This window comes from Poecilia reticulata, linkage group LG9 (genome assembly GCF_000633615.1).
Source record: "Poecilia reticulata strain Guanapo linkage group LG9, Guppy_female_1.0+MT, whole genome shotgun sequence".
In the NCBI taxonomy this organism is placed as follows: Eukaryota; Metazoa; Chordata; class Actinopteri; order Cyprinodontiformes; family Poeciliidae; genus Poecilia; species Poecilia reticulata.
In genome coordinates this window covers 15395053-15419791 of record NC_024339.1, presented here as the reverse complement: position 1 = coordinate 15419791, position 24739 = coordinate 15395053, and the positions used below count along the sequence as shown (strand labels likewise).

The 24739-nt window shown below is 37.6% G+C and overlaps 1 protein-coding gene across 5 annotated transcripts in view; it reads left to right on the top strand.

The window, feature by feature from the left end:
- The window catches only part of slc23a2 (solute carrier family 23 member 2), a 43835-nt gene extending 20915 nt beyond the window's left edge, over positions 1 to 22920 (top strand). For 4 of the 5 annotated variants that reach the window (XM_017306867.1, XM_017306866.1, XM_017306865.1 and 1 more), the window contains 14 exons: positions 1373 to 1593; positions 2149 to 2247; positions 3814 to 3930; positions 6191 to 6348; positions 9958 to 10046; positions 10729 to 10799; positions 12130 to 12311; positions 13677 to 13797; positions 14725 to 14881; positions 15479 to 15626; positions 15718 to 15823; positions 16167 to 16434; positions 16788 to 16883; positions 17940 to 22920. In XM_017306867.1, the coding sequence (XP_017162356.1) occupies positions 1373 to 1593; positions 2149 to 2247; positions 3814 to 3930; positions 6191 to 6348; positions 9958 to 10046; positions 10729 to 10799; positions 12130 to 12311; positions 13677 to 13797; positions 14725 to 14881; positions 15479 to 15626; positions 15718 to 15823; positions 16167 to 16434; positions 16788 to 16883; positions 17940 to 18211 (2105 nt within the window). In that variant the 3' untranslated portion in view covers positions 18212 to 22920. The remainder of the gene's footprint in view (positions 1 to 1372; positions 1594 to 2148; positions 2248 to 3813; positions 3931 to 6190; positions 6349 to 9957; positions 10047 to 10728; positions 10800 to 12129; positions 12312 to 13676; positions 13798 to 14724; positions 14882 to 15478; positions 15627 to 15717; positions 15824 to 16166; positions 16435 to 16787; positions 16884 to 17939) is intronic. The other variant, XM_008418180.2, reaches the window with a different exon arrangement.
- The last annotated feature ends 1819 nt before the right edge of the window (positions 22921 to 24739 follow it).

Genomic DNA, 24739 nt, shown 5'->3' with positions numbered 1-24739 from the left:
TTTTTACCTGTTCAGCAATAAAGGAAGCATGCAATAATTTTGTAAAACAAAATCAATTTTTTTTGAAGGAATTTAATACGTTTCCATTACAAATGTGCGTACACTTTATTCTCAAAAAACACAATTTTATGACTGGTGTTTCCATTAAATAAATATAATCAAAATCACATATGAATAAGTTTGTTCAAGCGATCATTAAAAAACATGTTCGCCATCATTTCCTGCCATTTCCTGTCTTCGTCTTTTCCCCCAGTAGTTTCATCCGGCTGTTGGTCATGTGACACGTGTGATGTAAAAAAGTGTTTCCATTTGCAGTTTTGCTAAATACAGTAACTCTGATAGTTGTAAAAATGTTTTTCAAACTTTTGCGTGTTTCCATTAAGCAAATTTAATTTTGTAATTTCAATTTGCTCAATTATGTGGTTAATGGAAACACGGCTAATGTTGCGGAGTGAAGAGGAGTTTTGCATGATTGCATCCAGTTGGCTTATTTTTTGACTCATTTGGGAGAAAAAAAAGTACAAAAATAGAGTCCATTCTCAGCAGAGAACTGGATTTGGGTCAGTTTCTCTGAAAACAGCTGCTGTATTTGGTTGAGATGAATAAATTGATTAAATGCAGATTAAGGTCTGCTTTACAGTGAAAGTGGCAGTACAAGTGTGGTCAGATTTATAAAATGAAAGAAAATACAAAAAGGCTGGTTATTAAAATATACATTTTGCTCCTAAATAAAAATATCTGTTAACCACTTTTGCTATGGGTCAAATTTGTCCCATTCTTGAATTGCAGTTTGGGGCCACAGAAAATCAGTCCAGGGCCTGCAAATGACCCTCGGGCCAGACTTTATGCAACCCTGATAGATTTGATTTTTAAATGATCAATGATTCATCCAAGGATGACTCTTTTTATATTTATTCAAAACAATAAAACGTAAATGAAGGTTTAAATTCAAAATGGCATCTTTGGATTAATGTTTATCCTGATTGGATGACTGACTCTCAGTTTATGCTTCTGATCTGAACATGACTTGTGGCAGAGGTTAGATCCTGAAGGAAAACGTTTCAGTTCTCAGCTAATCGCCTTCCCAAGTGTTCAGAGTGATTTTTATTTTTTGCTGCAACCAGAAATGCCTACAGATGCCAAAAACGGAACTGAAAGGACCTGATGTGAAACAAAGAGGCAAATTTAGTCGTTTTTAAAAACATAACTGGGAGGTTCACTCCTTCCTTCCCCATCTTAAAACGAATACCAATAGATCAAGATGTATAACCTTGAAGCCTCTCATGGTCCTCTGTTTAATTAGAACATAAGGTTTTGTTATGCTGATCAGAATATTGATGATCATCTGGTTTTGTTTGTCGTTTGGCACCAGGAGAGGAACTCCTTGATGATGATATTGGACTGAGGGATCCGTCTGCAGTGTTCACACCAGAGCAGAGAGACATAGGAGGGACCGAGGAGGAAGAAGAAGACATTGACGAAGAAAAGATGGGAGTGGGGAAGAACACCACTGCCAAATCGATGGACAGCAGCAGCGAGGGCGGAAAATATGAAGAGGAGGCCAAACATGGAGCCGATTTTTATCCTATTCCAGTAAATAGCTGAATTTAATGAAAGGCTTTATGGTGAATTCATTCCTGTACATACATCCATCCATCCCTAAGTGCATCCATCATAAATTTATTAAACTCCATTTCTCTCCACCCCCTTGCCCCCAACGGTTAAAATAACGTTACCATGAAGGCTGTGTTGGAGTCCCTGCTGTTTGTTTGTTTCAGTAACTCAGCCTTCTTGTGTGTTTCGGCGTAAATCCAGTGGTGAGGCATTTTCGGTTACGGACGTGATTGGCATTTGATCTTTATTTTAAAACGGTAAAAACAATCCTGAGCCTGAAGGTGAATCTCCCAGTTTGCCAGTTGGACGACATTCCAGCCTTCACCACTGACTACAGCCATTGTTGCTGACAACAGAAACATAAAAACCCACTAAAATGTTTTCTGGTCATTAGATGGAGTTTCTGGAGGAGATTCAATATAATTTACTTAGTCATTTTATATCTTTGAAGATTAGTTCTGGTTGTGAACCAGAGTGGAGAAGTGTCAGCCTGGTAAATAAAAACCTTGATCATCTTAATTTTGTGTGTTTTAGGTTGTGGTAAACGGAGTTGGCGGAGCCACCGGAGATCAGGACACTGAGAACACCGAGTTGATGGCAATCTACACCAAGGATAATCAAGCAGCAGAGAAGGTCACTGAAAATGAAAACATGGAAGTGAAATACGATATAAGTAATTTTGTCTGTCGGTGGGGGAAAAAAACGAACGCAGATGTAATCACAAGGCTTATAAAAAGCTTACTCACTGTCACATGATAACACCATGGTAATACATTCAGCAGCCCTCTTTCTATTAAACTTCTCTGGAAAGAAACATCCTTTAACCACCAGATTTATAGCAGACTTTCTGGTTTCTGAGGCTGGTTTTGTTGGGCGAGAGCTTTTATTGTGAAGGAGCTGGGTATATTCTGCTGCAGAGAGAGGAAGCAGTAAACAGTCAGCTTCTTATCAGGGAGATTAAAACTGAACTGGGAAACCGCTTTGTGATGCCATTATTACACAAACTGATATTAAGATGGCGGTATGGCTCACCATATTGTTCTGCTCTCGCTTTAACGATGATAAGCATCGGGACTTTGAAAATCTGAAATTATGCTTTTGTTTTTGTTACGCAACCCAACACTTTAACACCACAGGGAATGTTAAGTTTTATGTTGATAATATCATAGAACTGATTACTCCTGAACTTTGTGATCCAGTAGCTTTTCAAGCCCTTTTTTAGTCATGTGTTTAATTATAGTGTCTTAATATGGTATTCAAACGTGTTGTGCCGTGTAATTTTTTTAATTACACACTAAAATAATTTTAAAAATTCACTATTACAAAAAATAAACCTGAGATAATTTAGGATTAGGCACCTACTGTCAGGCTCAGGGTGATTGATTCATGTAGCCATACTTTAAATAATTTTATTTTAGAGTTTTAAGTGAAAAAGCAAAATATTTACAAGTAAATAATTTTTTGTGCGTTGAGATGATTATTGGTGCTACATAAATTTAATTTTACTTAAAATTATTGCTCGGTTCTGATGATATTGTTAAATATAAAAATTGGTTGAGAGTTTGTTCAGTTTTACTTTTGTGAAAACGGTGAAGTTTTACTTGTGCGACTTGGCTTTGTAACTCTTTCACATTGTCTCTCATGACAATGCGAAAGAGTTTAATCCTTTTGCAAGGCACTGAAAACCAGTGATGAGCAGACATGTTTATTTTAGCTCACTACCACATTTGCATGAGGCATTTCTTATTCAAATCTAAAGGAGGTGTACAATTTGACTATCTTTTACTCTTCTAACAAAGTTGTAAACAAAAAAATAAGTTTCGAAAAAGACAATTGAATTGTTCTTTTTTTCCACATGTAATAAGATACAGATGAGCACTTCTGCTGAAGAAAAGGTTGACTCATGTTACCATGACAGGGTTTTTTTTCCTGTCATCATGACTGTGCATTTTTCTTTGACAGACTAAAAGGTTTTGTTTTCCCACAGTTTCTGTCTACTTTTGTCATCTTTTCATGTTGAAATCTTCTCTTTTGTCCAAACTGTTCAGACATGCTCATCAAAGTTTATTTTGTATGTAAATAAACCCAACTACAATACATTACTGTCTCTCTTTCTAAAGCTACTTTGAGAGGGATTTAAGCAGGTCAAAGACATTCATGCTGTTTTTTTTTTTTCTTCCCCTCTCCTTATATTTATAGAGCTCAATTTCAGAGACACTCGACAGCACAGACAGCATGGATGTGAGAAGGATGGACATGATCTATACCATTGAAGACACCCCACCCTGGTACCTGTGTGTGTTCTTAGGCTTACAGGTAAATCTGCACGTAAAGCTGGATTAAATAAGAAAGAATAACACTACCTACACGTTTATGTCCTCCGTGTGTTCAGTGTTTTTCCTCCCATCGCTCGGCACGTAACCATGCAGCCCGACTCAAAAATAGGATTTGTTCCCATCAGACGTCACGTTAATGTTCCCACCAAGCGACCTCAGCGTCGTCTTGTCTGACATCGGACATTTTGCCATGCGTCATTTTCCTTTTATGCCTTAAATCTGTGAGGCGGATGACCTAAACCTCACAAATGTACAAATGACGTGGGTGCAAAGCCCTATAAAGACCACACAGTAATTATATTTACCAAACATACACGCATGGTATAAGTCCTAAACTGCTGTTTAAATAAACGGATTTTGTGTCTAAAATAGCGGATTGAAGCGTTAACAACAATATCTCATCCTTGTTTTTGTTTTTCTATCACCAGCAAAAAAATGATCTGTACCTCGCTCTTAGTTTTTTTTCATATTTTCTTTTCATTTAACCTTTCTTTTGTTAGGATTAAAAAAAAACGAATTTAGAACAGTCTCCTGGGCTAGGCCGTAGCAGAACAAGATAAATACATAAAACTTTCAACATTTAGATAAGTTTGACTCCAGTTACACAAATCATTTGATGTTCGTGTCCTCAGTTTGAGATGTTCTTTGATTAATGGTGATCAGTCCATGTTTATAATGAGTCTTTAACTACATAGAAACAATGTTTTGCACAAAGATTTACGTCATTTTAAGAAAGACTTTAACTATCAGCAACTTTTTCTTTTGTTTTGCATCTAGTGACGAATTGGGTTGAAAAGTTTTGAGGAATGCAAACTGTAAATGTTTCCTGGGCATGTTCCATCCAGCTCCTAAGCATTTAGCTTCAGGCTAATAACCTTCCAGTTAAATGTCAGGGGTAAGAACTGAGTGTACCCAACACACACATCAAATAAATTGCGCAGGTGTGGCTTGATTAGTCCAGTTATGTTCTGGTACAGACATGAATGTTTTTATAAGAGAAGTGGTGCTGATTTTAGCTAATTCTTCTAGCAATTATTTATTTAATTATACAGTTCTGGTAAGAAGAGCAACTACATATGCAACAAGAGTGACTTTTAAAACAAGAAGTGGTTGCACAAGTTTGAATATAATGGATTTTCAGAAACCCTCATAGTGTCAGTTACACATACACACGCGCGCGTGCATCTCAACAGAGATGGATGGAGAAGCAAAAACTCTTACCAAAGTAAGAGTTGCACAACTTCAACATGTTTTGACTCAAGTAAAAGTAAAAAGTAGCCGTCCAAGAAATTACTCGAGTAAGAATAAAAAGATATTCAGTAAAAATACTGGAAAAAGTAAATTACTGATTATACCTGATTTAATTGTTTAAAGTGATGGCATCTGACAAAAAAAACTACAAAACACATTTTAAGCAGCATACTTAAAAAAAAAAAAAAAATTCAATATAAAACTTAATACAGGGCAAATACAGTGTTTACTACATCTTCTCTCAAAATGGCTCAGCACACTGCAAAAACACAATCTTACAAAGTGATTGCACGAGTATTTTTGGTCTAATTTCTAGTGAAAATATTTTATTACACTTGAAAAAAGACAAAACTTAGTACCTTTTAGCAAGATATGGAGACTTGTTTTAAGTCAAGAATTCATTAACTTTGATTAAAAAGTGCTAGTTCCATTGGCAGATTCATATAACTTAAATAAATACATTTGTCCCTCGATTATATTACTTAAGTAAAACTAAATATGTTGCAATAAAACTTCTTCTAAAAGTATTTTTGTTTCCAAGTAATGTAGCTTAGTAAATGTAACTAATTACCAACTCCTGCAACCAATCAGAGCCAGAAGGAGGGTCTTAATGCTGTCAGTCATGCTCATGTATGTGCTGCTAAATGTGCTAATGCAAAACAAACAACTTATAGTTCCAGGAAAGCAGCTTATCTGCCATCATTGAAGGCTATGCTAACTAGCTTGAGCATTTGCAGCAGGCCCTGCTGACTGGAAGACGCTGTAGCTCAGAGAAAAGCGGAGGGTGTAAGCAGCATGTACATGAGCATGACTGACAGCGTTAATTCAGACTGACGGCTCGGATTGGTGGCAGAGGAGCACAATTTTGTTTTTCACAGATTATCTGTCACAACATGGTGATAATTTTAACAAATATGTTTTTTATAAAAGTTACTGCAGCTTTAACTGATCATCTTGTGACTGACGTCTTTTTTTTCTTTTTTTTTAAGCACTACCTGACGTGTTTCAGCGGGACCATCGCCGTCCCGTTCCTTCTCGCAGAGGCCATGTGCGTCGGCTTTGATCAGTGGGCCACCAGTCAGCTCATCGGGACCATCTTCTTCTGCGTCGGCATCACTACCCTGCTGCAAACGACGCTGGGCTGCAGGTATCCAACAGTCCAGCTTACAGTTTCCTAAAGCTGGGGGGCCATTAATGCCACCATCTGGTTCCTTTTCCTCCACCTTCCTCTTTTGGTCTCTGTGGTGTGAATAAGTGTGTAAGCATTACTTTGTTGGGTCCACTCAGCATTCAAGCATTACTTGGAGTTTCCTGTTTTGCCCATGTGACTGTTGTCCTTTAAGACTCTGACTTCCTCTTTGCCAAGAGGAGAAAGCAGCTTGTGTTTCATAAACTAGGAATTGAAATTATAAAATTCCTGAAGCTAAACACAGGAGATTTACAGCACTTCAGGGAGCGAGCTGCGTGTCGTTCAAGTGTTGCATCACATGCTGGCAAGTGGAGCGAAGAACCAAAACTATAATAAATTAAATCTGCAGGCATTTGCTTATGAGAAGCTGCTTGGAAGACCTACTTTCAGAAATACAAGTGCAAACATGTCAGGAACAAGTGAGGTGACCTAGTTCTCACAGATTTTTTCTCCAACATAAATACATATTTCTGCTGCTCTGTTTACAAACATTTATCTAACCTTCCTCCACTCGGCGCCTCCTAGTTTTAATCTTATTAGCATAAAAGTTTTTAAACTATATGCTTCTCATCCTTAATTTTCATTTAATAATTTACTTTTTCTTATCAACAAAGATTTTTTTCTATTGGATGTTTTGTATATTTTGTCATAAGTTTACAGTTAAAAGTAAAGTAAAGGAAAAAGTGAGCAAATTTCATTCACATTTGTTGGAACTGGAACAAGTTTATGTTATCATGAGCACATATGTAAATTTAAAGACTGCAGTAGTTATTAAAAAAAAAAGAATATATTAATTATACAGCTGTCCGATATGATGTTTTAAACATTATGCAGCATAATAACCTAAACATGCTTTAGAAATCTCCAGTTCTTTCTCCCTGGTTGTCTGTTGTGTTCTTTGGCCTTTATGACGTGTTTTGCTCTCGAAAGTTTTCCATCAAACCTTTCAGGACTTCAGAGCAGCTGGATTTATACTGAGTGTGCAAACTTGTCTTTCGGAAAGTAGATCTTCCAAGCGAATGCCTGTAAATTGCCAAATTCAAAGTAAGTAGATGTTTTATGGTGTCTGGAAAATGAGTCGTTTCAAAAACCTCCAGAATGTAGCCCGTTTCGTAGCAACCCAGGCTGAGCTCAAGCACAGTTGGTCAGCTCTACAATGGCTACTGGAAAAGTGAAACCACTTGCTGCATTCTTGTTGGTTGTGCAGGAGGCTCCACATCTGCTTTTCTAAGATGTGCTGTTGTATAAAGGTGTATCTATTTACGGCCATTTTCACGTTCAGCTGTAAACGATGAGTTGGGGGCGTGGCCAACAGCAGCTGATCTGGATTTAAAGGGACAGGAGGCCCAAAAACAGCTCATTCTGAAAATAGCTCTAAAGGGGCAGAACTGACCAAACTAAAATCTACTTAAGTGACTCTGTGCAAAAAATGTAGTGAACATGTTTTGTATAGAACATTGACCTGTCTTAACCTGTTCAGGGAAGCATAATAGATCATTAAGTGACGTCTGGAGACTAGATGCTCTGATTGATAATCACATAAAACATACTGAATATTGTGGTTGTAATATGTTTAAGAACACTGACGGACTATGAAGAATTTGTACGTCACTGTACATGTGAAGGCTGATGGGAAGACTGTCTCTGCATGTCGTTATCATCAAGATGGTTTGTTATCAGAAGGAAATCAACTGCAGCGAGCCAGGAAGAAAGTGCCATGACGGATCACATTCCTAGATGATGAGGAATAAATGGCATCTACTGCCAGCATGACATGGCTCTCAAGAAACTAACACATCAAAAGAGAGGGAGTAACCACGGCTACTGGTGACGTCACATAGCAATTATTATTTTTTGGCTAATCATGTAACTGAATCTGGAAATACCTCATTGTTGAATCACATGCTTTCTTAGTGTCATCTTTACATGTCACAGTTGAAAGAATGAGAAAATAAAAAATCTTCAGTTTGCACATAAAGTAAAATCTGGTTGATGTGGCAGAATGACGTGAAAGTGATGAGAAGGAGATACTGATTTTATTGTGACTGCAAGTTTCCACATAGCACTGTCAACCATTTCACATCTCTTCCAGTGAAGTTAAACTAGTTCAAGGGCATTGTCCTTATTTACAATCATGTTTTGTTGTGATTTCATAGATCTTGGTGCTTGATTTATTGTTTGATTTTACCCAAATCAGATCTTTTGGCACAGCATATTTGGTCCCATTTGAGTTTGAGGTTTCTTCTGAGTCAGATCTCCCAACTCAGAGAAAGCAATTCATTCACATTTCCAGGACAGAATTGGATAATTGTTAAAGTGTTGGGCCAAAAGAGGAAGGAAAATAAGTGTGTCAGGGGTGTTGGTGCTCGATTTAAGTTATGTAAGCTGTTGCCCTTCTTACTCTTTTGCCCGGTTCCAGTCACAGACTGGCTTTGGCTTCAGCGCCAGTGGCATCAGCGGCTTTCCATCACTCTCTGAGGTGAACGATGGCCTCCGTCTGTCTCTGGGTTTTACTGAAATGACACTGAAGCAGAGAGGGAGAGACTGAACCTGACTGAACACGAGCATAAATAATGTTTGATATTGTGTAGTTGTAGAAGTTAACACAGAAATGTGTTTTACGTTTTATCTGAAACGTATCATGTTCAAGATAATCAGTTAAGATGCTTTTCAAAAAAAAAAAAAACATTTCTGTTCTTTAACTACACTATTGGGACCAAGACAATTAATCATGATGAATCAATTCCTGAAATAATCGACAACTAGTAATTGATTAATCATTAACTGGAGAAAATGCACTCAAAAGGCCCAAACTGTACAGTTGTGCAATAAAGATAAAAACAAAACCTTCTTTATCTGTAATTATGTTTCATTTGTAACTCCTCAAGTGGAAGTTTTAGTTTCACCTGGTTTGGATTGAAGGATTGGATTCAATGCAAAATAATCCACAGATCCGCTCTACACTGCATCAATAAGTCGAGCAGAAAGCGCTGAGCTTCTTGCATGTTAGGATTTCTTTTAGCTGCATTTGCTACCAATAATCAAGCATTCACTAAAGGAATAGGCAAGAAAATGTTCATTTTCTAATTGAAAAAAAATTATTGAATCATTTATGTGCAGTTTAAACATAAAATAAACTTGAGTTAAATGAAAAATCAGCAGAATGTGGTGAATGTTTTAATCGGACAAATCAGAATAATCATTAGTTGCAGTCCTATGCATTACATCTGAAAGCTTTGATCATTTTTAAACTCCTAAAGGCTGGTTTTATAAAAAAAAGAGTGATTTTAAATATCAGAAAAAACTACTTTTTGTGTAGTAATGCGTTTTATCCTTATTTATTAGCACAGACTCAACAGTGATCAGCTTTTTTAGAAAAACGGTTACAGCAGGGCTGATATGAACACTTTGTCTACATTTCTGTTATGCTGCGTCTCTGCAAGCCAATTATTATGTCTCTGAAATTCAAGATTCAAGAGACTTTATTGTCATTCACATCACATGTTACATGAGGTGGAACATGTAAATGCCTTTCTGATGCGGATTTGTCTTGTTTTTCTCCTTCAGGTTGCCTTTGTTCCAGGCCAGTGCATTTGCTTTCCTTGCGCCAGCCAGAGCCATCCTGTCTTTGGAGAAATGGAAATGTAACAGCACAGGTAACGCTCCGGTTTCTGCTGCAGGGTTCCTACTGCTGCTTTAAATCATTGAAAATTATTGAATTTATGTTTGGTTTTATTTCAGCGTGTGGAAAGTGCTTGATTTCCATATAAAGTGTTTACAAACTGTGTAGTTTTTTTAATAAAGAGCAATGTAACATTTGATCAAAAACCCAAATTTATAAAATCTTTACAGTTGAAATCTGATATTTCATATATAAAGCCATTTTTTTCTTTTGGCCTGAAGTTAAATCTGTCTAAACTTTTCTTGTTTTTAGGCAAGTTAGTTATCAAAACAATGTCTTTGGATTGTTTCATGACTTATTGATTGTAATGTATTTTATATGTTATTGAAATTGGTGGATTTTTTAAAAATCTAATTAGTATTTTGTTCTTGGAGCACTCAGGTTGAAAGGGTCAGAGAGACGTTTTGTTTTAGTTAACCCTGTAATGTAAAATATTATCACAATGCATTATTAACAGTAATAAATAAAATACTGAATTGAAATTATTATTWTTTTTTTTTAGGTTTGTATTGTATTTATCTCCAAAAGGTTAAATTTTACCTTGAAAATGCTTGAAAAGTGCTTGAACTTTGAAAGTGTACAAACCCTGCTCCTAATAAAACATTTTCTTTTTTTTATATGAATAATCTAATGATCCGTTTCTCTTCTAACCTCAACAGAGCGTCCGTTCCTGAACGGGACAGAGCTTCTGCACACCGAGGACATCTGGCACCCCAGGATACGTGAGGTGAAGCGAAGGACAAGAGGGAAATTTAACTGATTACAAAATGAGCTTCAATAAATTGAATCAGAGGATGTTCATATTATCTTAAGTAGCGTTTATGCAACTTTTTACACAGTAGAATTAGAATACAGTCCTGGGTTTTTCCTAAAATGATATAAACATACTTTGTTGTGATGGAGAAGCCCCGTCTCCATACGTCTGCAGGGTTCGTCTTTATGTGACGGATGACGTTAATCTGAGGTAACCTTTCCAGTCTGCGCGAGTTGGTTTGGTAATTGATCTTTATGTAACGCGAATGAGACAAAACCGATTTCACACTGGAGGGAAAAATGCTCAAGATGAAGCGGGGACAGAGAGGAGCTTAACAGGGTCATTACCTGGAACATCGATTCCATGATGATGATGGCAGCAGTTTATGGTCATTTCTTTACCATTAAATGTGATTTAATGTGATGTTTGTCCAGGCTTCCCTTCAGGCAATGTCCATATTTACAGCTGTAAAGTCAATGTTTAGTTTAGAACAGCAGACTCTGATAAACCGGGCATAGTTTTTAGTTTAAAAAGTATTTTTCTTCTTAAAGTGTGTACTTTTAAAGTGTTCAACAGAACACGGCTCATTTTGATCAGATTTTAAATAGGAGACATAAATACTTCCCCCGTTTTTCACTCAAATGCCTCATAAAACATCTGATTATTTGAAATGTGGTTGAACTATGAGATGGAAAGTAGTTTTAAATCTTCACCACTTTCCAAAAACCACATGATAACTGGAATATTTCTGACATTTTATATTAACTAAATGAAGTTTGTTATAAAGATCCGTTACATTCGGCTGCAATAAACTCTACAGATGCAGACGGATCTGTTGAGCTTATTGAGATAAGACTTCATTCCTCATGAAAAGTGAGTCTAATGCAGAGATTTGTTTACATGACAACTAACACGCGTGTCAAACTCGAGGCCCTGGGGCCAGATCTGGCCCGCCGGTTTTTCAACAAATCTACAAAATTCGCACAAAATCAAAATCTGTTTTAGAAAAACATTGATTCAACTCATATCTGGGATGAAAAAATGAGCTTTTCTTTCTTTTTTAAAGCTTTTTTTAACCTTTCTTGCTAAACATGTTTATTTAGCAATCAGCACAAAAGAATGTGAAGCAACAGGTTATTAGCTTATATTAAGTTTAAAATATAAACTTAATATAAAAGCTAATGGCTTCTGTAGCTAGTGGCTACAGTAGCCATTAGCTTGTAGCTGAGCAGAACAGTTTGATTTATGACTAAATAGCTAAATAATTACTGATCCATTACTGAATTTCTCCGACCTTTCTTAGATCCAGGGTGCGATCATCGTGTCGTCCCTGATCGAAGTCTGCATTGGAGCTCTGGGTTTGCCCGGGATGCTACTGAAGTACATCGGGCCCCTGACCATCACTCCCACCGTGGCCCTCATCGGGCTCTCGGGCTTCCAGGCTGCAGGCGAGAGGGCTGGAAAACACTGGGGCATCGCCATTCTGTAAGCACAGTTTCAAAATGCAAATCATGAATTCATGAATCAAAGGGGAAAAAGATTTTTAGACTAACCTGACTGTAAAAGTATGTTAAAACATTAGTTAACTGTTACCCGATACTAGGTGACCTAAAGAAATCACCTTGGTAGAACACGGAAGAAGACAGCAGGATCGTAAAAAGAAACACATCATGCCCTAAACGCTTCGGTACTCCAGTTTACCACAGTGAGAGCTAAAGCACTGCACACTATTGAAATCAGTAGCTGCATTTTTGTTTACCTTAAATTGCGCAAATTGGAATTGCAAAAATAAATCTATTTGATCAAAACACAGCAATTTTGAAAAATTTCATATGTTTCTATATGTTTTTGCAATAGAATGAGGAAGTTATTCAGCTGTATCATCTCACAAAACTACAATGTTTGAATGCTTTAATAAACAGCCATGAATTAGCAAGGTGCCTGTGCATCCTTAAAAAGTTAAAATCCGTTTATCTGAATTTAAGGTCTTAGAGTGTCTTAAGTTAATAAAAATGTAAGTTGTCCTGTCATATCTGTAATCTTGAAAGGACATTAAAGATGACTTGGCATAACTACTTAATCGCATTTATGTATATTTCCTTGTGGGACTTTTCTGTCAGGCGTTTTGTGACTTCAGGCGGTTGCAGCTACCGCTAACTAGTTGCTAATGTACCCTAGCTAGCTCTTTTGAGTCTATCATGAGTGCAAATGTATCACCTTCTAGCTGGACGACGTTCATCTTCGCCTCACTTCTCTTGGCATTCTGTACTAAAACATTTGGAAATACTTCTATACAGAATGAGTGATTTTCTTTTGCACGTTTCTGTCGTGATTCAAGCCTTAAATTTCATTAATAATCTTATTAAGGTCTTAAAAAGTATCAAATTTGTTTTTGTGAACGTGCAGAAACCCTGATTTGTCTGAGACTTGAACAATAAAAGTTGAGTCTACATCCGTCTGTATAATCTGAAGCATTTCTGGTAAAAACCAATTTCCTGGTGCAAACAGAGAACTTTCTGGATATTTTTGGTGTAAAAAAAGCGTTGTAATGACTAGCGGCTGAGTTTCTGATGTTGAGGTTGTGTGACATCGGCTCCTGCCGTGTCATTGTTGTTGGCTGGAGGGCCTCTGCTCTCGCTCTGCAGGGACGGGGATATGCGCCTGTAGCTGTCAGAGTTCCCAGGCTGTTAGGATAATTGATTTGCGCTGAATCCTCTGGAGTCGTGGCGTGACGCATTCAGGACTAAATGGAACATCTTCAAACAGGATTACTCCTCACACTGGGGAACAGAAAGTGTAGAAAATAACGAGGCCCTGTTATCTGACTGAAGGGTATTTTTGTGTCTGCAGGACTATATTTTTGGTGCTGCTCTTCTCTCAATACGCCCGAAACGTTCACTTCCCCTTGCCGATCTACAAAGCTAAGAAAGGCTGGACGTCCTACAGGCTGCAGGTTTTCAAGATGTTCCCGGTGGGTATTCGTTCTTCTGAACATTTATTTCCCTTGTAATGAGTTCACCTTGTTTTATTTAAAGATTTGTTCTCGTACAAGTCAAATTATTCAGCAGAGGTAATCTCGTTCTCCCCAGGCCTCTGTAAATCAGTCTTTTTATCCCCTCTGCAGGCCAAATAAAAACACCACAGGTCTGTCTGATTTATGCGTCTCGTTTAAGATGCTTCACTGTGATCTCAGAAGCCAGGAGCAAGATGGAGCATTTGATATCAGTGATTTTATGCAGAAAATGATGATGATGATAATGATACTTTATTTTAGACAAACATTTCACCGACAAGTGTAAAATGAAACACAATACCTTTCCTATGAAGTACATAATCAATTACATAGAAACACGCCTCTTATTCAGTGAGTATGAGTCTGAAAAGGAGTATGATGAAATATAACTTGTATAAACATACCCGTTTTCCATTCCTAGTTCATCGTATTGTTTTCCAGTTCTGACAGAAAAATGAAATGACTATACTTGTTGTAATTCCCAGCCAGGTTCATCCCCTTTGTTCATCCTTATACTTTTGAATAATAACCATTTGGAGTCTTCTCTTAAAATACCTCATGCTTGGACTTTGCTTCTGCTCTTTAGCAAGTTTATTCCAGATCTTCACACCAATGACAGAAATGCACATTCTTTTCATTGTTGTTTGGAAAATATATTTTTTTATATTTTCTGGTAATATTTTGTTTCTGACTTTTATACATAAACTGTGCAGTTTGAAACTCTACTAAATCTGTTAAATGCTACTTTAAGCCACTTTTGTGCATCAGGTGTTTGTCATATATATTATTTAGCATATAATAAGACTCAGGACTTGAATTTGAAAGGTATAAATGTGTTTTTCTCTTCTGGCGAATCTAAAAGGTTTTCTTCTCCTCTGCATGCAGATCATTATGGCCATTTTGGTGTCATGGCTGCTGTGCTTCATTTTTACGGTGACTGACGTTTTCCCACCGGAGGAGAACAAGTACGGTTTCTACGCCCGCACTGATGCACGTCAGGGAATCCTGAAAGCTGCGCCGTGGTTCAAGATCCCCTATCCCTGTGAGTTTCTTCAAGCTGGAGAGARAGAGACGGTTACGAACTTCTTAGATCAGATTTAGTATTTAGGATAAATTGGAATATTGATCGGCTTTAAGTTTCAGAATTGCAGCTGCTGTTTTGGAGAACACTGGAGCTGAAATGATTAATCTAATTAATCGTGATGAATCAATTATTGAAATAATCAACTAATTTTGTAATTGATTAATCATTAACAGGATCATTCAGACTCAAAAGGCCAATTACTGAACAAAGTATATATTTAGAGCAGTAGTTAAGCTAGACTGTAGGATGGATGAATCCTACAGGATGGATTGAATAATTTAAAATAAAAAATTATTTTAAATTAAAATTGAAGATTAAATTAAAATTGAAAATAATTTAGCATAATAAATGCTTGAACTTTTTTTTATGTGATATTTATCTGTTTTGGCTCCAAGAATGAAAATCGAAATGTCAAAAAGTTCTATATAGCAGTATAAATGGTGTAGAACAATAGATGCGGAGCGTTGGGATCAGTTTTTGGTTTCCTAGGCGTGAAAAGCTTCACATTCAGTGGTTGGAGGAGCTCTGATCCTTTCTGTCCCTCCTCGCCTGCAGTCCAGTGGGGGACTCCCACCGTCACGGCTGCAGGTGTGATCGGCATGATGAGCGCCGTGGTGGCCAGCATCATCGAGTCGATCGGCGACTACTATGCCTGCGCTCGCCTCTCCTGCGCTCCTCCACCGCCGATCCACGCCATCAATCGGTGAGCTGTTGTTGTCTGTAAAGCTCTGGCTGCAGGATTTAATGGACAGCATGGCAGACGTGTACGTGACACTTTTGTTCTGGCTCATTAGGGGAATATTTGTAGAGGGCATTTCCTGTGTGCTGGACGGCGTTTTCGGGACAGGAAACGGTTCCACCTCCTCCAGTCCGAATATCGGTGTCCTGGGAATTACAAAGGTAGTAAACCGCTACCTTTGATGACGTCTGGGATTCCTCATTTTCTTTCTTTCTTGTTTGTTTTCCTTTATTTCATTTTTGTTTCCTTTTCTTTCTTATATTCTGTCTTTTCGTCTTTTCTTTTTCTTTCTTGTTTCTTTGCTTATTCTTTGTTTTCCTTGTTTTCTCTTTTCTTTTTCTTTCCTTTTTCATTCCGTTTTCTGTTTTCTACCTGTCTTGATGTTCTATTTTCCTTCCATCTTTTTTTGTTTTTATTTTTTTTTCTTTCTCCTTTATACAGATGAGAAAAATAAACAAAGATTTGTAGTAAAAGCCGTCTTGTTGGTGCCGTTTCCCCCTCCAGGTGGGCAGCAGACGTGTGATCCAGTACGGCGCCGCCATGATGCTGCTGCTGGGGCTTGTGGGTAAATTCAGCGCCCTGTTTGCCTCTCTGCCCGACCCGGTCCTGGGCGCTCTGTTCTGCACGCTGTTTGGGATGATCACGGCGGTGGGCCTCTCCAACCTGCAGTTTGTCGACCTCAACTCGTCCAGGAACCTCTTCGTCTTGGGCTTCTCCATCTTCTTCGGTCTTATGCTGCCCAGCTACCTGAAGCAGAATCCGCTGGTCACCGGTGAGCAAAACGTTTCTAATGAGCTCTTATTAGCAGCTTAATTACTCAGGCTATCACTTTGTTTTTATCTCCAATGTGTAGTGCTGGAAAAGTTTTAAAGTTTGCCTTGAAAATACTTGAAAAGTGGTTGAATTTCACTGTGGGGAGAAGTGTATGAACCCTGCATCTAGTGGTTAGATGTAATGTTTTGTAACACCACCCCTTATTAAAGCAACATTTTACTTTCACTTTATTGATAAACTCTCATAAAATCCGTTAGAAAGCCTAAAATAATTTGATCCAGTAAGAAATTCATGCTTATATTTTTATTGCAATAAATCAGACAGTTGCTGCGTCTGTTTTCTTTTCCTCAGGTATAGTTGAAGTCGACCAAGTGCTCAACGTGCTGCTCACCACTGCTATGTTTGTTGGAGGTTGTGTTGCCTTTATTTTGGACAATACTATACCTGGTAAGAGTTTTACTCACCCTTTTTTAAATTTGCTCCATGAGGAGGAAGTATGTGGGTTATAATTATGACAAGAACAAGGTAGTTTGGGATTTGCAAAGCTATTAAAAAATCTTTAAAAATAACAATATTGTATTTATAAACAGGCAGAACATGTTGGATGTTTTTTTATTTTGTTGGTGAGGGTTCCTCAGAGGACCAATGGACAGATCTACATCTTTACCCTTTTATAAATAAAACTACTTTATTTATAAATAATAGCCTTCATATAAAACTTAACAAAGAGAAACAACCCTTTTGGGTCGGTGAGGTGGCGTCGGTTCATAAAAACTCTTGGCATTTATTTATTACCCCTTTGTGATGCAGTTTATTCTAAACACAAGGAAACATTTTCCCTTCAGCTGTTTTACTTTCTGTTCAAAACCTGAAGTTAACTCTGAAGATCCAAACAATAAAGAGAACGGAGTTCATGACTAGTTGGTCATAAATTAAAAAATTTAAACTTTTATAATAAAAAAAAAGGCCTTTCAAATCACATAGGGACACTGAGCAAACAAGTTAAACCTCCTCAAAAGTTACATTCGACATTGCACTGCGCCGTTACCTAGCCACCCCAGTTAAGCCAAGCAGGTTACCTAGCAACTCAAACAGAACTCCAAGAAGACCTAACCGTCCAGAAACCACTTACTGTGTTCTTGTTGGATGTGCAGTAGACTATTCTTCTGCTTTTCAGAGATGTAGAGAGATATAATGTCACATCTGTTTGCAGCCATTTTCATGTTTCAGTGTAAATGTTGAGATTAACCCAACATTTACACTGGGAGCACAGACAGAACCCAGCTTTTGGATTTGGTTTTAAAGTGACAAGACGCCCTAAAATGGCTCATTCTGAAAGGAGATTAAAATAGGCAGAACTGACCAGACTAAAATCTCATTATCTAAGAAAAATGTAATGTACTTGTGTTGCATAGTCCAAAGATTTATCCTTAACTGTTCAAGGAAGCATAATAAATCACCATTAAATGAACGTCAGACTAACTTCTGGTCGTCTAACCTCAGGTTCCCTGGAGGAACGTGGCATCAGGAAGCTGAACCGAGGAACCGGCCTCAGCACCGCCGAACTCGAAGGCATGAGCTCCTACGATCTGCCTTTTGGAATGGCCTTCTTCCGCAGACATGCCGTCTTCAAGTACATCCCCATCAGCCCCGTGTTCACCGGCTACCGCTGGGGGCGGCTTCAGGAGGGCGGCAGGCGCCGGATGGGACACGGGGACGTGGGGAAGCGGGGCGGGGCTGAGGGCGGCAACACGCCAGGGGAAAGTCGGGTATAGCCCTCGTCCTGGGAGGGATCTTAGATTTTCAGGGGGCGAGGGATGGTACACTAAGGTGAAATGTTGGGAGCACAGACAGAAGCTGAGCAGGATTGTGTGGAAGGAAAGAATACGTTGCACCAACTTCCCCGTCGGTATCAGTTTTCTTCGACTTGTCTGTGTCTTTCCCCACTTCCCTCTATGCTATTTTCAAGCATGCTGTAGCAAGTCACAGCATGCGTTAAAAAGATGTCACCATGCAGAGGTCAGTCAGTCTGTGTGTGTGTGTGTGTGTGGAAGGATAAAACAAGCTTCTTTCCAGAAGGAGACTAATGGATATCAAATCAGAGCCTGCGTCTCCTAACTGCTGCTAATTTACTCTCCCTGAATCTGCTCATAGGAGACCTTCTACTAAAAGCACAGCAGGGTGGATAATGTTGCCTCTAAACTTTGTTATGCAACCACATTAGTCACTCACACACAAACACAGACGGCCTCAGTAGAAGTAGTTTGAGCGCTACGATGCACGATGTGGGGTCATGCAGACTGATAGAAGTAGTTTGTCAGATGCCCTTAGCCATGCAAAGTGATTGTGAGATTTATTTTTACTTTTTTGCACTATCTGCCTCCTGATTTTAATACTAGAATGTCATTTTAAAGCCGAGTCGTTTTCTTTATTCATTAGCATCGGAACCAAATCCCCTTTTTTTTTTTTTTTTTTACATATAATGAGGATAAATCCCAAACATTTAGGCAAAATTATCACCTTTAGTACTAGTTTACATCTCCTTACCGTGTCAGTATTATGCAGAAGAAACTGACAGTCAGACCGACTTTATGGAGTTGAATTAGTGACTCTAAATGGAGTTAAACAGAGTTTGGTTATATTTATTTGTTTTACATGTCAACCTGACATTTTCAGAAGCTCTGACGACGCACACGGCAGCAGACGCGTGGCCTTGTGGTGCAGCCTTCATGTAGCGTATTCAGTAGCGGGTTAACTGAATGCTCCACAGGCGCCACACATTCCTGATTCCATGTCTGGGTTTGGTCACTTATTCTTGTTTTTTCTTTTTTTAGTAGCAAGGTGCTGCTGTTTAAGTTTACTTCCCTGAATCAAATCCTGACTTTCTGTTGTTCTCATTACTACGGCGCCCCCTAGGGGACATGGGGGATTTTCTAAAATATTTTTTTGTTTTGCATTACCTCGCAAAAGTATTGTATTCCTTCGCAATAGATTACAGTCAGAGTGATGACAAATGTCGGTTTAAAATTACACACACAAACTCTTAAAGAGTCTCGGTGAAAACGTGTTTATATATTTTTAACTCTTTGGTGCAGAAAATTTGTTTATAATCAACCTACTAACTGTGTTCATTTTTGTTTCCGAAATATCTTTCAGTGGAGATGGAACTGCACATGAAAATGACCTTTTATTAACCATTTTAAAAACACACAACCTAAACTATCAGATGGCAATATAACTCATTGAAAATAATAGTTTGGATGTATTTTTAATTTCTTTCATTCAAGTTTCTCTTTAGGTTTTAAACAGGGATAGAAATCCCATGTTTGATGTTTGGTTGTGGGGCATTTGTATCCCAAAGATGTAAAACTTCAGATATCTCACAAATTAGATATTAACTTGCATCTAAAAGCCTTACAAAAACCTTATATTGTAGCAGAAAGACCCTGATTATTCAAAATGCTGCATGAACTGACTATCAAATACATTATTGTGAGAGAATGCAATACTTCTGCAAGAGAACTCCAAATAAACTTCTCCATGTCTCTTAGGGGCTCCGTACATTAAAATGCACTGTAGAAATATTAAAATATTGATACTTACATTTTAAATTTTTTTCATATGAAAACCACAAACTTTAATGGTTTTATGTGATGGAAGAACACAGATTAGGGACTAATTCAGAGTTTGAAAGAAATGATTGATGATTTCAAAAGGTTTTTATGAATAAAAACCTGAAAAGTGTGGCCTGCTTGAATATTCACCACCTCTGATTCAATACTTTCAAAGCCACCAGTTGCAGCTGCAGGTTTTTGGCCAGTTCTGCTTTGCTTGGATGGCTAAAGGTCAGATTGGATGGAAATTATCAATGAACTTTGCTCCACACTTTTCAGATTTTTATTTGTATTAAATAAATTGTTGCTTCATGAAAAATGTGTTAAAGTTTAAGTGATGTGAATGGCTTTATGCCGTTACAAAATATGAATCCCAGCTGAGAGTTTATCAAACCAAAATTTACATTTTTGCTTCTTTTTGTTGTTTCCAGTTTTCCTGTTACAGAAAACCAAAATTTTAAAAGTTTTAGCATTTGTTACTACTGAGATCCTTCAGCACTTATTTCTTTTATTATGGCAGTTTTTTTTATTTATTTAGGTGTTATTTTGCAGGTTAGTTTTAAACCGTATCTTGAGTTTACATCCCCTGATCCGATAATCTCTGGCTTCAGCACCTTGTTTGTTTAGTCGTTTTTATTGTCAGATTTATTTTGCTTCTATTCCATTCCATTTATAGGTGCTTGTATTTTAAGCCAGGAAAATGAAACATTCAGAAGTTTTTCAATTTTAAGCGCTGGGGCCTTTTTGTTATTTTTTATTTTTTTATTTTTTTTTTTACTGCAAGTGCTTGCACATAAAGTGGTGCCAACAACATCAGGGTCCAAATAGGCAACTCCCACTAAACTGGACTCTAAAATGTCCTCCTTCAGTAGGTGTTAAAACATTTTATTAAATGACCTGAACACGAGTCGCTGAATGTCTTCTAAGGGCCTTTTTTTATTTATTGATTGTAGGATCTGATTATAGATTCTGTCCTGTAGTGACTTCACTGATTTCACTTTTAAAAGTTGTTCTTCCATTTTATCCAGAAGTGATTCAATCTCTAAAGACTTTAATGCTAACGTTAAACATCCAACACAGACGCTGCTTACGTGTGTTCGGTTCTTGCTGGGATGAGTTCTTCTACAGACACTCGGAACAAAACGTATTGAAACGCAGTTATCGCAATGTGAACTGCAAACGACCTGAAAGTGTCCCGCATGCGCAGTAAAGGACGCAATAGCGACAGAGCATTCTCATTGTTTTGCTAACCGCCATAAAGAAGAAGCTGCTCATTGTTTGCGGAAGTAAACATCAATGCTAACGGTGTAGCATGTCTTGCCATTTAGAGGTTATTGTCCAATCGGAGCAGCATATTAACAACGTCATCCTCATTACCGCCCGCAGAATAGTGACGTTTGCCGAGTATCATTGACGTTCAGGTCTGATGAACGTGACTTTACAGTTCATCCGACATTCAAATGTGATTCAGGTCACATTTGAAAAGATCAGATACGTATCGGATATTCAGGTCGCATTCGAAAAAAATCCGACCTGTGTTGCTCGGACCGTCATGAAAAGATGAGATACAGGTCGCATTAAGGCAAAAAAAATTGCGTCACTTTGGGCTGCCCTGTGAAAGTAGTCTCATTAATCTGATGATGTGCCGCCATGTTTGAACTAAACATTAGGTTGGATGGGATCTGATTATCATCCTGGATAAGATGGAAGAAACAAACGAGAGAAAAGATGACCATCGTCTCCGTTTAGAGAATTTTAAAACAAGCAAACCATCGGTGACGACCAGTTTATTCACCCACCAGCTAGTGGTGAGAAAGTAGAGATACAATTGGTGTTTTACGACTCCTTTTCGCAGTGAGTTCCTCATAATCTTCTCCCTGTCTTTCACCGTTTCCCAAAATGCACCTTGCACATCTCCCGTCATGTTGTCCCTCATTGTCTCCTTGTCCCTCGCCACTCCCTCAGTCCTGCAGTGAAACTGAATTCAGTCCCGTCTGTTTGGTGTACCTGGTTTTCTCTCCTGGGGATCCTCACTGTTCATGTTTCTGACTGCAGGAGGAGACACCTGCTGGTCACCTTGGTAAGAGCCGGCTGCTAATCGGCAGCTGAGTGAACCTGCCTTATCTCTGACGGACGCCGTTAGTTGGTCTCTGTGCCTAAAAGCAGCTTCCTTTTTCACCTTTGGCTCCCAACTTTAAAGTTTTTATCCTCGTTTCTGTCTGATATTCAGAGTCCGATTACATGTAGTTGTTGCAGCAGCAGCCCAGTTAGAGTAAAAGCCGCCGGCGTTCTGGTTTAAAGTCCATTCAAGTCAAATGCAGGCTCTTAAGGTTGCCACAAGGTGACAGACATTGATCCCTTTCAGTTATTTTGAAGGGGGCTCTGCCTGAAGATTATACTTCTGTGTAAAGTGTTTTATCTTTTTCAATGTTTGTTTTTTTTATACATCATTTTTATGTTTTTGCAAACAGATATTTGTAAAGATGAAAAAAAAAAAATCCAAACTTTTAATCTTAAATCATGCTGGAACGCGCACCGTCTTGTACATTTCATTTAAAACGTCAACACATTTAAAGCTGTTTGTGATCTGTGGTTTTGGTGAAATCCTTTTGTCTGTTTAGGACCTTTTTCATACTGTATTTTTTCTACTCTTTGAACATTGCTTTCTGCTCATGTTACACCCCACCAGTATAAATCAAAGAACAAGCTGAGAAACTTTAGACATAAAGACGAAACAGAAACATGTATATTTAATGTTTGCTGAAGTTTGGCGGAGAAATTGTGTAAACTAATTGTAACATTAAAAATGATTTATTTGTTCCTAAAACTATTTAATAAGATGTTGCAGAATAAATCAGTCTTTTTGTCTTTTTTACCCACTTTTTTTCACCACATAATTTTTTTTCTTATAAAATATACAGTTGCATGTCAGTAAACTATTTATTGTGGAAATGTTTATTTCAGTAATTTAGGTTAAAAGGTTATTTGTAGTATTTCAAATGACTAATGAATAGCCAAACAAAACTGCATTTTTTTTTCTTTGTGGAAATTTTGATTTCAAAGACCAATAAAAATTGTCATAAGACCATAACTTAATACAGAAATATTAAGTTATGGTAACATTACCACCTTCACAACCGGCAGAAGCCCCAAATCGTCAATGAACCTGACTGCTCAAACTCCTGTTTCCTAGCATATTTATGGAAAGTTAAGTGGAAGGAAAAACTTGGTAATTGGAGTTTTCTCAAAAGGAACATGAGACACCAGAGCTACAGACTTATTGCCTCCATATCAAACTGCATCAATGTAATTCAAGCAAAAGGAGCCTAGACGAAGTATTGCATGCATTTACAGTGCATGGACATAGTTGGGGTTTTTTCCCCCATTAGCTTTAAGCTGTAATAATTAACAAATATTTTAAAAGGTTTTTTTTTTTTTTTTTTACAAAGTACTGAAATTAGTTTCAATATTTTAATTGAGATTCACCAGTAAAAGCATTTTTCTGTCTCAACAGAAATGGCCAGCAGGGGGCGACAATGTGACCAAAACAAGAAAAAAAGTTGGGAAATAATACAATTTCACATCTCTGAGCTTTTTTTTTAAAATTTTCTTTTTGTCAAGAGGTTTGAGTCTTGATACTTGATTTAAATTGTAAATAGCCGCTGTGGTGTAGGTTTTGGTGTAGTGTTTTATTCATAAATCACATGTTATGAATCTGGTCTTTAAACACTTTGTGATGGGCACCCTGTCACACTTTCACATTTATTTATCTTGACAGAAGAGTTAAATAATTTTCTTAAGTATTTTAGTACCTCCAGTGTACACAGCTATTGGTTAAAAAATAAACACAGTACATTATTGACTGAAGGTTGAACTATAGATTGCAATCCAGCTTGCTGCATTAAAGATGTGACATAATGTTTAGTGAAGCATATTCCAGTAATAGTTGAAGCACATAGACATAATTTGGACATAATGATGTTTTCACAGATTCTGTATCTCATGTAATACCATCACATGGAGATGGTACAGTATTACACAATTGCTATATTTTTAGGAGTGGCAGTAATTTCCAGGTAAGCAAACACTGGTGATGTTGGCAACGCAGAAGAACCTGGAAGCTAATGTCAGAGTGACGGAGCAAGAAGAAGATGAAGCTCTTAAAGTTTCATTTAAAACATAATTTACAGTGCGTGTGTTTAAAACAAATCATTAAACTAACTGGCTGCATCTGATTTCAAGATGATCACTTCGATGAAAGATTTCAGAAATCAGTTTAAAAGTTGAGACTGAGAAGTTTCAGACGGCCATTAGGGGGCAGTATAAGGCTACTGTGAATCTTGCAAATGTTTGAACTGGAAAGATTTTTTTATTGTGATTCTTTTTAGCACACACTTTTTTTCTGTTTTAGCAGCTTCATTGTTATAAGTTCATACAGCTCTGTTGAGTGAATCTCATATTTTTAGGATTCTCCTAAATCAAGTGCGACTACACAGGACCAAATTTATCTTTACAAACCAGAGTGCATTAAAATACCATGATATGGTTATTTTATATACAGATATATAAACACGTGCACACACACAACTGCTCAAAAAAAATAAAGGGAACACTTAAACAACACAATATAACTCCAAGTAAATCAAACTTCTGTGAAATCAAACTGTCAACTTAGGAAGCAACACTGAT